The sequence below is a fragment of the Capsicum annuum genome, chromosome 1, assembly GCF_002878395.1.
Source record: "Capsicum annuum cultivar UCD-10X-F1 chromosome 1, UCD10Xv1.1, whole genome shotgun sequence".
NCBI lineage: Eukaryota > Viridiplantae > Streptophyta > Magnoliopsida > Solanales > Solanaceae > Capsicum > Capsicum annuum.
The window spans coordinates 1,524,906-1,538,144 of NC_061111.1; the positions used below are offsets into that span (position 1 = coordinate 1,524,906).

The 13,239-nt window shown below is 35.9% G+C and overlaps 1 protein-coding gene across 1 annotated transcript; it reads right to left on the minus strand.

The window, feature by feature from the left end:
• Positions 1–162: 162 nt before the first annotated feature.
• LOC107864175 (F-box protein SKIP8) lies at positions 163–6,859 on the minus strand. Its single transcript, XM_016710467.2, has 3 exons — positions 6,175–6,859; positions 1,759–1,955; positions 163–576 (listed from the first exon to the last, which is right to left on the minus strand). Exons 1-3 carry the CDS (start codon positions 6,574–6,576, stop codon positions 321–323), a joined length of 855 nt encoding a protein of 284 aa, XP_016565953.1. The 5' UTR covers positions 6,577–6,859; the 3' UTR covers positions 163–320.
• Between the last annotated feature and the right edge of the window lie 6,380 nt (positions 6,860–13,239).

Here is a 13,239-nt window from a genome sequence, read left to right on the forward strand (position 1 = left end):
TAAAATTGTATGCGTTTGATTGTATACGGATCTTTGTGAAGCATTGTGTTAGCTCTTTATGGGTTATATGAATATCCAGTCTTCGTGATCAAAACATTATAGACATTTTCACAAGTCAAACTGTGGATTTGTATTGCCAAGAAAGTTAGCAAAGCAAAAATATGGGGCAAGAAACTAGCACAGGAACTACATAAAAATAATTTTTTATGGAGGTTCCAGAACAAGTCAAATCCTACTATAAACGAGCGCGCTATACCACTTTTCAATTTTCAAAAGAATAACCAATCTTCTTCACAGTTATTGCCTTGTTTTTAATCCTACTATCCCTGCACAACTTGTTGCCCTGCACCTCCATGAATGAGCATCACCGAGCAGTGATGATGGACCATGTACCATCTCCCGTTATGGAATTCAAACACGTTAGTCACATTGCCTGATCCCATATTATTAAGAAGTGCTTTCATAGTCACCCAAGCCGAATCTGTCATTACCCTTGCCTTTACGTCTCTGATTTCCAAATCAACATTTTGCTCCCAGTTAAAAGCCAACTGCCAGCTGCCAATGACTGCGTTGTAACTGCATCCGCCAATACATTTTAGAATGATATAAAGACGTAGAAACGAAACATGTAACACTAAAGCATTCTAGTCAGTGATTGCATTATAACTTAACTGCATTGGCAAATAAGTTCTGGAACCAATAAAAAGGGCGTCTGGATGATATAAAGACATGGAAATGAAACATGCGACACAAACATTCTATCACCCTATTGAACTTGCATCTTTTTTTTTGGAGGAAGGCAATGTAAACTATTGAACTTGCATTATTAGGGAAAGATGCCAATACATAAGACTTCACAATTGCTGTGATGACAGTAGCATCTTAGTTGAACAAATCAATATCAAATATGGAGGAAGGGAACTTAGAATAAGCTTATTACAGAAGCAAGAAAATCAGAAAGGCACCAGGTAAATATATTTTCTAATACCCTCCCACACGTCTAATCCAATTATAGGGATAGACGTGAACTTGGACGGTGCTTTTTCACAGTTTCTTCTTTCCATTTTTTTTTCTTTTGAGGAGATTATAGTAGCTTGACAAGCTGAAGGTTGGGCCAAGAAAGTAGGTTAATACGCGGAAGAGTGTGCTTGGGATAGAAAGAGAAGGCTCAACACGCTAAAGACTGCCTAAAACGAAATTAATGGTTTGAGGACTAAATTGTGGGGAAACAAGCCCGAATTGATACAAGTAATGAAAAATTGTTGTAGCGGGCTTACTAAGTTTGGGTCAAATTACCATGTGAAAGAATCCAAGCATCTAACCAAGACCTTGATGAATGAATGGAGTAACCCAACAAAAATGAAAAAAGACGAATACGATAAATTCCGACCCAATTGCAGTGCATTTACCCTAGGAGGGATTGTTCTCTTTTCTTTCAAATATGTAAAAGTAAATTTCCAAACAAACTACACCGGCAAGAACTCAACCCACTTGCAAATTAAAAAGAAAACTAGCGACCAACAATTCGGAGCATACAAAGATCTCCTAAAAGTGGACAAGAAAAGAAATAAAATGCCCAGAGAAACCAAAGTCAAGAGACTTGGATGTTCCAAGGCAGAGGCATCAGAACTCACAAGTTTGTCATATGAACATATTTTATAGCTTTTAGTGAAAGAAAAAGAAAGGTAGAGAGGGAGAACAAGACACAAATATCCAAGCTGCAAAGATATAGTAGTTGTAAGGCTTAAAAACTCGTACCCTGTAAAGTACTCCCCAGAGGCGTGAAAACACTTCACATAATCTGCATTGAGCCAAAAACGTTCCATAGCTGGGACTGATCTTTCTTTAATAATATTAAAAAAATCGGCATTGACATTCATAATGGCTCTTGTAGCTGCATAGTAAGCCTTCCATCCATTGATTGGAGTCAGAGAATCCTGCTCCAATGTGAAATCCTAAGACAAGGAGAAAACAAAAGACAATCACTACACTGAGATCACCAGCAATGTATGGTTAAACGACAAATTTGAAACATTCGACATGCATGTAACAACTTATCATCTATGTTTCTTGTTAGAAGTCAAATATGTTAAAGGACAAGGAAAGTAAGATGACAAACACAATTATTTGATATAAAAAGAAGCAGCAAGGCAAGCCCTTGTTTCGCCTTTACTCCTGATGTCTTTTATATTGCATGACCGTTGTCTTTCAGCTTCAATTACTTCCCCTCCAATTTCCAATCCAATGACATCTATTAGGATAAGTTTAATTGGTGTAGGAAGTAGAAGTAAATCCAATATCATATTTCTCTTTTTCCATCACAATCTATCTGTAAAATTTCTGAATAAATGAGCACATGTGCAAAGTTTCTCTATAGGGCTCAAATGAAGTCTACCAAAAGACCAGATGAGACAAGAAAAAAAGCAATCACCAAAGAAATAGGGGTTCATCATCTATTGAATTCTATGATTAGGTCCATAAGGAAAAGCAAGAGGAATTGTTGCACTCTTTATTTTTCCTATATACGGAAAAAAAGGGGGATCAGAATCGTTGATTTAAAATAACAGATCATTAGCTGATAGACATACTTGTCTGATACAGAAAAGAGCATTCTACAAGGTATAGCATTCCTTACAAATTTTGTTTCTCAATATTATCTCTGCTTCAGATTTCTTCCATATTGTTTACTTCATATCGCATGCCAAATTGAAGCAAACAGAGAGTTAAACCGCTGGGAAGAAGCAGAGAGTGCAGAGAAATTGGGGGAGATGACTGAGTCGAACAATTGGGGAAGACAACTGAGTTACTTTATTTTCAGGTCTGAAATGACTGAGTTTCGTTCTCTTTTGGATCTGAAACGGATGAATTATTTGTACAATATTGGTTTTCACGGAGATACATCGTCAATGAAGAGAGGAGAGGCTACATTGACGAAGAAAGAGGAAGATAAAGGGATGCAGAGCACATCTCAATCTGATCCTGTACAAACAAGGAGAAACTCTTTTGTTTCTGGGCCTTGGTCACAATCCACTTCAGCCACAGACCATGGGCCAAGACAGACAGAGCCCCTTTCACAATCTTCTTTTGTAGTTTTCCTTTTTTAATCTTCTTCCTAATTAATGAGTGCTGACACAGAAACTTCACAGAGCAATAATTTAAGTAATTTTGTACTTAAATATCAATATTGCTGAGAAGGAAAAAGTAAAACATTTAGCTCATAATAAAAGACAAGGAAGGGTGAATCATAGCCTTAGTTTTCTTGAGACAACAAGAAGGACGAAACATGTAACACCTTTTGTTCCTGTGCTAAGTTTCTTTTTTATTTTAAATTTAAAATAATAAGTGCACACTAAGGTCAAAAATCTTTTGCCACACCCTATGAGAACAACAAACTAAAGGAAAGAGTACCGGAAAAGCTGATCATTCACCCAAAAGCAAAAGGAAACAGGATGACAGCGCTTCCTTAATGTCTAACACTTACAAGACTCTCCTCCTAGAAGAAGTTAGAAAACCAACCAGCACAACAGCATTCTCATATACCCTAAAATGAGCACACAAATACATGAGAACACCTAAGGAAAGACAGCTAAGTGACTGTTTAACAACACCCTTCAGACAACCTAATGAGTAATGAGCACCTATCTAAGATTGTATATAACTCACTTACAATCTACATAGTCAGAGTCAAAGAAAAGTCAAAATCATCACTTTAAACTCAGTTTAGTGAAAATTTTTCAATAAAGTAGCTGAATTTAAATTCTTTCCAAATAGTCAATTTATGGTGGATTTTTTAAAAAAATAAAGTAGCTGAATTTTAATTCTTTTTCTCTTACAGATTGAAAAGGGCGTCACAAGATCAAAAGAAAAACCCGGCTTGGATGGATGCACAGAAAGTAAGGGATACCGACAAGACCTAATTTCAATGTTTGTTTGTTTTTTTTGGTAACAAAATCATGAAAGGGGGATTGCAAGTTTCCCAGCTCACGTGAAGGAAGAATTGGAATATTTTATGGATAGAAAATTGAGTTAACCACTCAAACGCAATAGGATGTTGATCTATTCATGTTTTGGCGTTGATTTTGCTTGTATTATGGAGGATTTTGTGCAATGTACTTTAGTTTTTAGACTGAACATTTGCTTATAGAAATTGTCTTTGTGCAAGGTCTACTTTGGTCTTTTTTTAAAAATTGTGCTTCACAAGCTTCTTGTCACGTTTTCTTTTCTTTTCTTTTCTTTTCCTTTTTGGGGAGGAAACAGTTGTATTAAAAAGGTTCAAGAAGTCATGAAGTACACATGCTTCTTGTCGTTTTGCAATCTCAAAAACACTGCATTAAACTCTGCGCAAAACATGCTTCCTTAAACTAAATCTGAAGCAGTCCAGAAACCTATTTAAACATAGTTGGTGAAAATGATGTTCTAAAACAAATAGAAAGTGTCTTCCTCAATCATCCTCCAGCAGACTGTCGAATTAATCCTGCACTTTTCCAATTTTATGTCCCAGAAATTTTGAAACAATTCTATTTCTAAAACTCAAAACTTCCAAGTAGTCATACTCATTAAACTGCTCAAAAATTAGGTTAGATGAGATTTTCACGAGGAAAAGACAAGATAGTCCCCTAAATATGAGCATAGGGGTAGTTTTGTCCCTTATTCATACTATTAGAGAATATTAAACATCCCTCTTCTTTATAAAAGTGGACAGTTTTGGTTTATCTCTCAACAGAGTTGCTAAACTAGCGGAAAATGGGTTGTGCGATTTTTGTGCTGCGGCTGTTTTTTGTGGTGGCATCTGTCTATTCATTTATGATTATGAATGGCAATGTGGAAGACATAAATGGGAATTTGATTATAAGAAGAGAGAATGGTACTTTCGTTCTTCATAATTTTAAGAACAGTACTCTGCCTAATGTTCAAAGGATCATTTCTGAACAGATTCTTCTTCCGGGAATTTTGTGAGGAAAGTGCGGAAGAGGGACTTTAAATTATTTACCTTTTTATCCCATTTATCTTTTATGTTTCTTTTCATTTACAATTGTGAAAGATATGGAAAAGAAATTAAATGTTAAATATTTAATTACCAATTTAGTTCGACATTTATGTAATCCAACTTCCAAATAGATTAGCAGTAATCTATGCGTTTTAATTGTTTGGATTTAAAAGAATGAAAGATGGAACCTTTCGTTAGAATCTCAAATTTGCTATGCATTTGGTCTTCTACACGTTACAAATTATTGAGTTTTCTGAAAGGAGAGTTTTGGCAGCATTAATTCTTCACCATGGACTGCAAACAAGAAATAGTCCTCTTCTCTTTCACCAGTCGTTCTTTAGTTTACTTAAACCATTTTCATTGTCGACTTTAGGCCTTTTCCATTACCTTTAGTAACTCTATTGAGAGAGAAGATCAAACTTTCCACTTTTACAAAAGATAAACGGACATTTTATGTTTAGTAGTATAAAGGACAAAGATACTCTTATGCTCATACTTAACAGACTATCTAAGTCTTCCCCTCAGATATAAATTCTATTAAGGTGAACTTTTCAAGTATCATTTTAATATTTTTCTATTAAGCTAACTCTTAACAATCATTTTACTTCTTCACAATTGTTAACTAGATACTCATTCTATTAAGGTAGCTTTTAACCATCATTTTGATATTTTTGATAAAGAAATGGACCTTGGGCCTAACTCAACCTCAAAAGCTAGCTCATGAGGGGAGGATTGCCCAAAACCATATAAGGAGACCAAGGACCCTTTAACCCACCGATGTGGGACTCCAACACCCCCCCACGCCCAGGGGTGGACATCATGAGCGTGGACAATATAAGACGGGGGGCCCAACATTGGAAACAATGAATTGGGTGGGCCTGACTCTGATACCATGATAAAGAAATGGACCTTGGGTCTAACTCAACCTCAAAAGCTAGCGTATGAGAGGGGAGGATTGCCCAAGACCATATAAGGACCACGGACTCTTTAACCCACTGATGTGGGACTCCAACAATTTTACGATCGTTAACTAGATATTCAGTCAATTAAGCTAACTTTTCAACTATCACTCTTAATATTTTTCGTTTGTCGACTATCACATTAATCATTTTCTTCCAGTATCACTAATACAGCACTACCATACAATCAAATAGCACTAATAATTTCAAAAACATCCAAAAACAAACCTTGTGATATAGCGCTTTCCATGCATTATCATCATTAGCAGCCTTCCTCATAAGCGAATTAGTCATCGAAAGCCTACATAAACTCGGATAATCCAAATAACTCAACGCATGAGTCGTTATCTCCGGAACTAGCTGCTCCATCATCGAATTTCCCGTATGCTTCTCCGCCACATTCACAGGTACTTTCTCAACCATTTCTCCTTCAACACCACCAAAACCACTACCACAACCACAATTCTTACAATTACTACTACTACTATCTCCGTTCAAAAACGCCGTCGTTTCACAAATTCCGGCGATTTTCGGAACGGACTTTTTTGATCGGCGAGTTAAAAAAGCGGCGACGACGGCGGAAACGACGCAGAAAAACGTGACGGCGCCGGAGAAAAAGCTAATATCCATTCATAAGTCATGAAAATCCGATTAGGGTTTCGGAGAATTCAATTAGGGAATTTTGAAACCCTGGTTCTAAAAATGGAAGAGTGAGGAACAGACGAATTTGGAAAAAGTTTTATATAAAGGGTCAAAAATGAAATATAAAGAAGTAGTAGGGGTAGATTTGTAAAATGGTAACGTATTTATCCATAAATAAAGTACATATAGTACATGATTTTATTTTTGTTTTTTTCCAACCGTTCGTTACGTAAGGCTCATTAAAGAGGAAAGCGTTAGCGAAAATGATTCTGTTGGTCTCTCGATCATAGAATAACCTTGCTATATCGAAATGTCAATTTAACATATAGTGGTGGATTTGGCTTTCGAACATTGTCGGGTTGTGATTAGAGAAATCATCATAGATTTAGTTCTGATCATATAGTATTTTCACGTATTAAATTTTAATTAGTCCATTTGTCAAACTCAAATTCTACCACGTATGGATATTAAGCGAGAAACTTTAAATATAATAATTTTAAAAATATTTAAATAAAAAAAGTTTATTATTTTAAAAATTATAATTAAATGAATTTTCCTGATTAAAAGTTTGTGAAAATATATTAAATAATGTTATTAGTGAAAAAACATGTTCCACATGTTTAATGGAAAAGGTACATCTAGTTTAATGGGCGATTTCTCAATTTCAACCTCTATGCTACGTTACATTAAATAGAAGAAATGGTATGAATATAGACTTAATCAAGTTAGTATGAATTATCTCAATCTCATGATGGGTGATTGTGGGAGATTAATTTTAAGTCACTGCCTACGAAAGAATTCGACTATGCCTAGTCACTATAATGTTTATAAACAAGACTAATAGATGAATAGAGAGTAGACTATAACCAAAATAACGTAAAAATGCAACATTTATTAGGCGGCATGGTATATCCGCTCAAAATCACGAAGTTAAGAAGTGTATTTCGATACCGCGGGTGGATTTCCGACTTAAAAGACATGAATCGTATTGAATTGGAGGGATAGATGAAGGTCTTTTTTGGAGACGTATGAGCGAAATAACAAAAATTGACGATTTTTTGTGATTTTTCATGTGTTTTAGCTTATTGATCGGTGGATGGATGTGAACATTCGAATGACTTTTGGGTGAAACTTTTTGAGCTCACCTCCAATGACCTATTAAATGAATTGTGTTGGTTCTGAGGTGTGGGTGGAGTTTTTTTAAGTCAAATGAACGAAATATTGAAATAAACATCTAAACCATTAACTCCAAAATTTAATTTAATGTCCAAATCCTTGTCAATATTGGAGTATACTCTATATTGTTGTCAATATTGGAATATTCAAAGGAGAATTTTGAGAGGTTCTCGTGCCAAGTTCCGTTGCTATGCTAATGTTGGCTGATAAAGATGATGATTATCGAGATTTTTACTCTCTTTATAAAAAGAAAGTTTCACACGTATTTCTCCCGGAAGCTAGAGGGCGAGCGTGTTTAACGCCAGAGGGATGGTTGTTCTCCATGTCATATTACGGAGAGTTGAACTTGTTGCATCCTTTCACCCGTGCCCAAATTCGACTTCCTTCAGAAAAAGCGTTATTGGCTTTACATGGTTACGACGAACTGCCTGAAGGAGAGGAGCATCATTGTAGAATATATTCTTTCGTGAATATGTTATTGTCAGCCAATAAGCCAATAATCCATCTACCATGCCTGGGGCTCGTCTGAGCATCACTGTAATAGTTTGGTGGATGGTGGTGGAAAGTGAAGGGAGAAAGAGTGAAGAAGAAGGAAAAACAAAAATCCTCATCACTCACAGTCATGTCAGTAAAAGGTGTCAAAATGGCACAACGTGATACTATTTTAGGTGTTTAAAATTAGTTGAAGTGTCAAAATGAAAGTTGATACTAAATTTAAGAGTTTGACGATGTGAAATAAATTCAAACCAAGCATCTACACATATCCTATTGTATATGCATTATTCAAGTTTGTACCATTGGATTCTAAGTAGTAGCATAATCAAATTCAAAATTTTCACTCAATTGAGCACGTTAACATATAGTAACAAAATCACTATGACGGACAATTTCCACGTTCCTAACCATAGGGCAAACCACATAACATAGCTCATATTATCCTATTCCATGGGAGAGATGGCATAGGACAATGAAGGTGTTGTGTACAACAAAGGCCCTAAAAGCATTTATAAAAATTTTGCATATAATTTTAGATGCACCTGCAAAAATTTATATAACCGAAAAATCCGCAAAAGCTAGCTAACAAGATGATGAAAAAGGCTGCAGCTAACAAGAATCAACAGCCAACCTCGGCTTGTCGCGAATGTTGTTTGGAATCTTTCTTTTCCAAACTCTTTTTGGTCATTCACAACTTCTTCGACGTATCTAATCTGCAAAGGAAGTTCAAAGCAGAGAACAGGAAAGAAAAATCAGTTCAGGCTCGAGCGTTGAAAAAAAATACATACGACTGCTAACCAGTTCTCTCATCTGAGATGGTTAGGGAATGTGAAGAGGAGGTGCACGGATGCTCCGGTGTAGAGGTGTCAAAGTTTGGCTATGGATGGTTTCAGAAAAGATAGAGGTAGACCGAAGAAGGAATTGGACAGGACATGGCCCAACAGCAACTTACAAAAGACATGACCTTAGATAGGAGATTATGGAGGACATAGATTGCGTGGAATAATTCTTGTTCAAATAACAAAGTTGACAAATTCTTGTTCATGTAACAAAGGTGACAAAAGCTTACTAACCAAAACAAACAAACAAACAAACAAAAAGGTGACAAAAACTTGCACTTCAATCTACACTAGAGTAGATAGGACCCTCTTAAATGTTCATTCCAAACTCTGGTTCTCCTATATTCTTGTTCTTTGGTAGACCCATCCCACCCCCAAGAACAAAGTAGGAAACGTAGCTTTCTAAATTCGTTATCCTAGCAAAGCAGTCTTGCTCATGTCAGTGTTATTATGAAAATGAAAGAAATGACCAAAAAAGTAAAAGGATGAGAAGTTAGTTCTGAAGAAAATATACATCTAGCGATTAGCAGCAATGAAAAAACCAAAACTAGTACAGAGGAAACGTAGTTCACATGTGCGTCTTGTTCTATATTTGAAATAACAAATAGAATCTGAAAGGACTTGATAAGAAGAAAGTACTCTTACAAGCTATTTGTTAATTGTTTTGATCTGAGCCTTGTCAGCCTTCCGTTTGTTGAGTTCTTTGTCTCTTCAGATGAAAAAGGACAAACTAGGCTTTCAATGTAGATTTCCGCACCAAGACAGCCATCAAAATTTATAATATCCGGACATCTGAATGAGTCATTTTTTGAATTGTATATCATGAAAGTTGATCTAAACTCCGCCAATATTTCACCTTTATTTGGCATGACAAAATGTGGTGGATACAATTTTTGATTGCCTGGATATGTGATGGTAAATTTCTTTATCCAAGATTCTTTAACGCCATACTCACTCATAACCCAAACGCCTAAATGAGTTCCCTTATAATCAGTAAAGACACAAAGATCATTTCCCAACTTTACAACACACCATTCAGTCTCTCCTGCTCCATAGGAGGGCTTCTCCACCTTTTCCCATTTCTCGTTCGCTAAATCAAAGGCAATAATGTAAGAAATATACCTACCCTAATGAACCTTCCCATTCACAAAAACGCCATCATGGTGCAATACCTCCCCACCATAACCAACATTTTTTTTGATAAGGAATGCCTCATCACAATAATCAACGTTAGTCCAAGAATCACTCTTTAGACTATATATTTTGACCTCAGTGTCATCTGAAATGTCATTTGGGCGCATAATAAACTTATAAGAAACACCAACTACTTTATAATCATCATGGAGCTCATCATACCCAAAACCATATTTCACAAGGTACGTTTTCCATCTAGATGTAAAATAAGGCAAAGTCTTGTACTTTCTAGTTGTTGGATTCCATAGAAACGAGTATCCTTCAGAATTGGCAAGGAAAATCAATCCATTGCAAGAACCCAGAATTCTGATATATTTCCTGTCGTATTCGATGGGACAATCCAAGTCCCGTTGAATGAGTTCACCTGGTTAAAAATTTGTGAAAATATATAAAATAATATTATTAATGAAAAAAAACATGTTCAATGGAAAAGATACATCTACTTTAATTGATGATTTCTCAATTTTAACCTCTATACTATGTTACATTAAGTAGAAGTGATGGTATGAATATTGACCTAATCAAGCCAATACGAATTATTTCAACCCCGATTATGATGGGTGACTGTGGGAGATTATTTTCAAGTCATACGAAAGAATCCGACTATATCTAGCCATCATAACATTCATAAACAAGATTAATAGATGAATAGAGAGTAGACTATGACCAGAATAAAGTAAAGATGCAACATTTATTAGACGCCATGGTATATTCGCTCAAAATCACAAAGTTAAGAGATGTATTCCGACACCGCGGGTTGATTTTCGACTTAAAAGACTTTTGAATAGATCGTGTTGATTTGGAGGAGCAAGCGGAGATTCTTTTGAAGACATATGACCGAAATAACAAAAATTGATGATTTCTTGTAATTTTTCGTGTGTTTTAGCTTTTATGGATCAATGGGTGGGTGTGGACGTCCGAATGACTTTCGGGTGAAACTTGTTGAGCTCACCCCCGACGGTCTATTAAATGAATCGTATTAATTTTGAGGGACGGATGGAGGCTTTTTTTAAAGACAAACGAACAAAATATTGGACTAAACATCTAAACAGTTAACTCCAAAATTTAATTTAATGTCCAAATCCTAGTCAATATTGGAATATTCTGTATTTATAAACATCTTCTTTTTTCAATACAACAAACAATTTTTTTTTTCTTGCCGTAGTCCTCTTCTTTCAAAGCTGTGGCGAACTGGGAAGAGTTTCCCTTAGATCTACTTGTTCTGATTGCGAAGCGCGCAAAAGTGATGGAGGATTTCATTGCTTTTGGTTCTGTTTGTACCTCATGGCGAGCATTATTGTAGAATATATTCTTTCGTGAATATGTTATTGTCAGCCAATAAGCCAATAATCCATCTACCATGCCTGGGGCTCGTCTGAACATCACTGTAATAATTTGGTGGATGGTGGTGGAAAGTGGAGGGAGAAAGAGTGAAGAAGAAGGAAAAACAAAAATCCTCATCACACTCACACTGTCATGTCAGTAAAAGGTGTCAAAATGGCACAGCGTGATACTATTTTAGGTGTTTAAAATTAGTTGAAGTGTCAAAATGAAAGTTGATACTAAATTTAAGAGTTTGACGATGTGAAATAAATTCAAACCAAACATCTACACATATCCTATTGTATATGCATTTTTCAAGTTTGTACCATTGAATTCTAAGTAGCACGATCAAATTCAAAATTTTCACTCAATTGAGCAGGTTTAACATATAGTAGCAAAATCACTATGACGGACAAGTTCCACGTTCCTATATATTTAACCATATGGCAAACCACATAACATAGCTCATAACAGTGGTGGAGCTAAGATGTTCATTTAAGAGGGTTCGAAAGTGCACACACATACTAGTCGAAGGGGGTTCAACATATACTATATATACATAAAAAATAATTTTAGCGTGTATAAATAGTGTAATTTTTCATCGAAGGGGGTTCGGATGAACCCCCTGGATATATGCTAGATCCGCCACTGGCTCATAGTATCCTATACCATGGGATAATGCAGGTGTTGTTTGCAACAAAGGCCCTAAAAGCATTTAGAAAAATCTTGCATATAATTTTAGATACACCTGCACAAATTTATATGACCGAAAAATCCGCAAAAGCTAGCTAACAAGATTGATGAAAAAGTCTGCAGCTAACAAGAATCAACAGCCAACCTCGGCTTGTCGCGAATGTTGTTTGGAATCTATCTGAAACTAACTTAAGATTTGCAATAGAATGCAAAAGATAAACTGATTGAGAACACAGCCAATTCTTTACTTTCCAAACTCTTTTGGCCATTCACAACCTCTTCGATGTCTCTAATCTGCAAAAGAAGTTCAAAGCAGAGAACACGAAAGAAAAATCAGTTCAGGCTAAAGAGTTGAAAAATAGTACATGACTGCTAACCAATTCGCTCATCTGAAATGGTTAGGGCATGCATGTGAAGAGGAGGTGCACGGATGCTCCGGTGTTGAGGTGTCAAAGTTTGGCTATGATGGTTTCAGAAAAAGATTGAGGTAGACCGAAGAAGGAATTAGACAGGACATGGCCTCGCTGCAACTTACAAAAGGCATGACCTTAGATAGGAGATTATGGAGGACATGGATTGCGTAGAATGTTAGTGGAATAATTCTTGTTCAAATAATAAAGGTGATAAATTCTCGTTCATGTAACAAAGGTGCACTTCAATCTACACTACCTTAGAATAGATTGCGCCCTCTTAAACGAAGTTCATTCCAAACTCTGCTTCTCCTATATTCTTGTTCTTTTGTAGCCCCACCCCACCCCATCCCGGGATCAAAGTAGCAAACGAAGCTTTCTAAATTCGTTATCCTAGCAAAGCAGTCTTGCTTATGTCAGTGTTATTATCAAAATGAAAGAAATGACCAAAAAAATAAAAGAATGAAAAGAAGAAAGGAAAACACCAAAACTAGTCGATAAGATAAACAGTTTATATGTGC

What these genes read in the sequence shown, in the direction of transcription:
- LOC107864175 (XM_016710467.2), bottom strand. Translation starts at nt 6,576, where the DNA reads ATGGATATTAGCTTTTTCTCCGGCGCCGTCACGTTTTTCTGCGTCGTT. An exon ending in GGAAAGCGCTATATCACAAG is followed by an intron (nt 1,956 to 6,174) that starts GTTTGTTTTTGG and finishes TCCTTGTCTTAG; the next exon opens with GATTTCACATTGGAGCAGGA. An exon ending in TCTGGGGAGTACTTTACAGG is followed by an intron (nt 577 to 1,758) that starts GTACGAGTTTTT and finishes TGGCGGATGCAG; the next exon opens with TTACAACGCAGTCATTGGCA.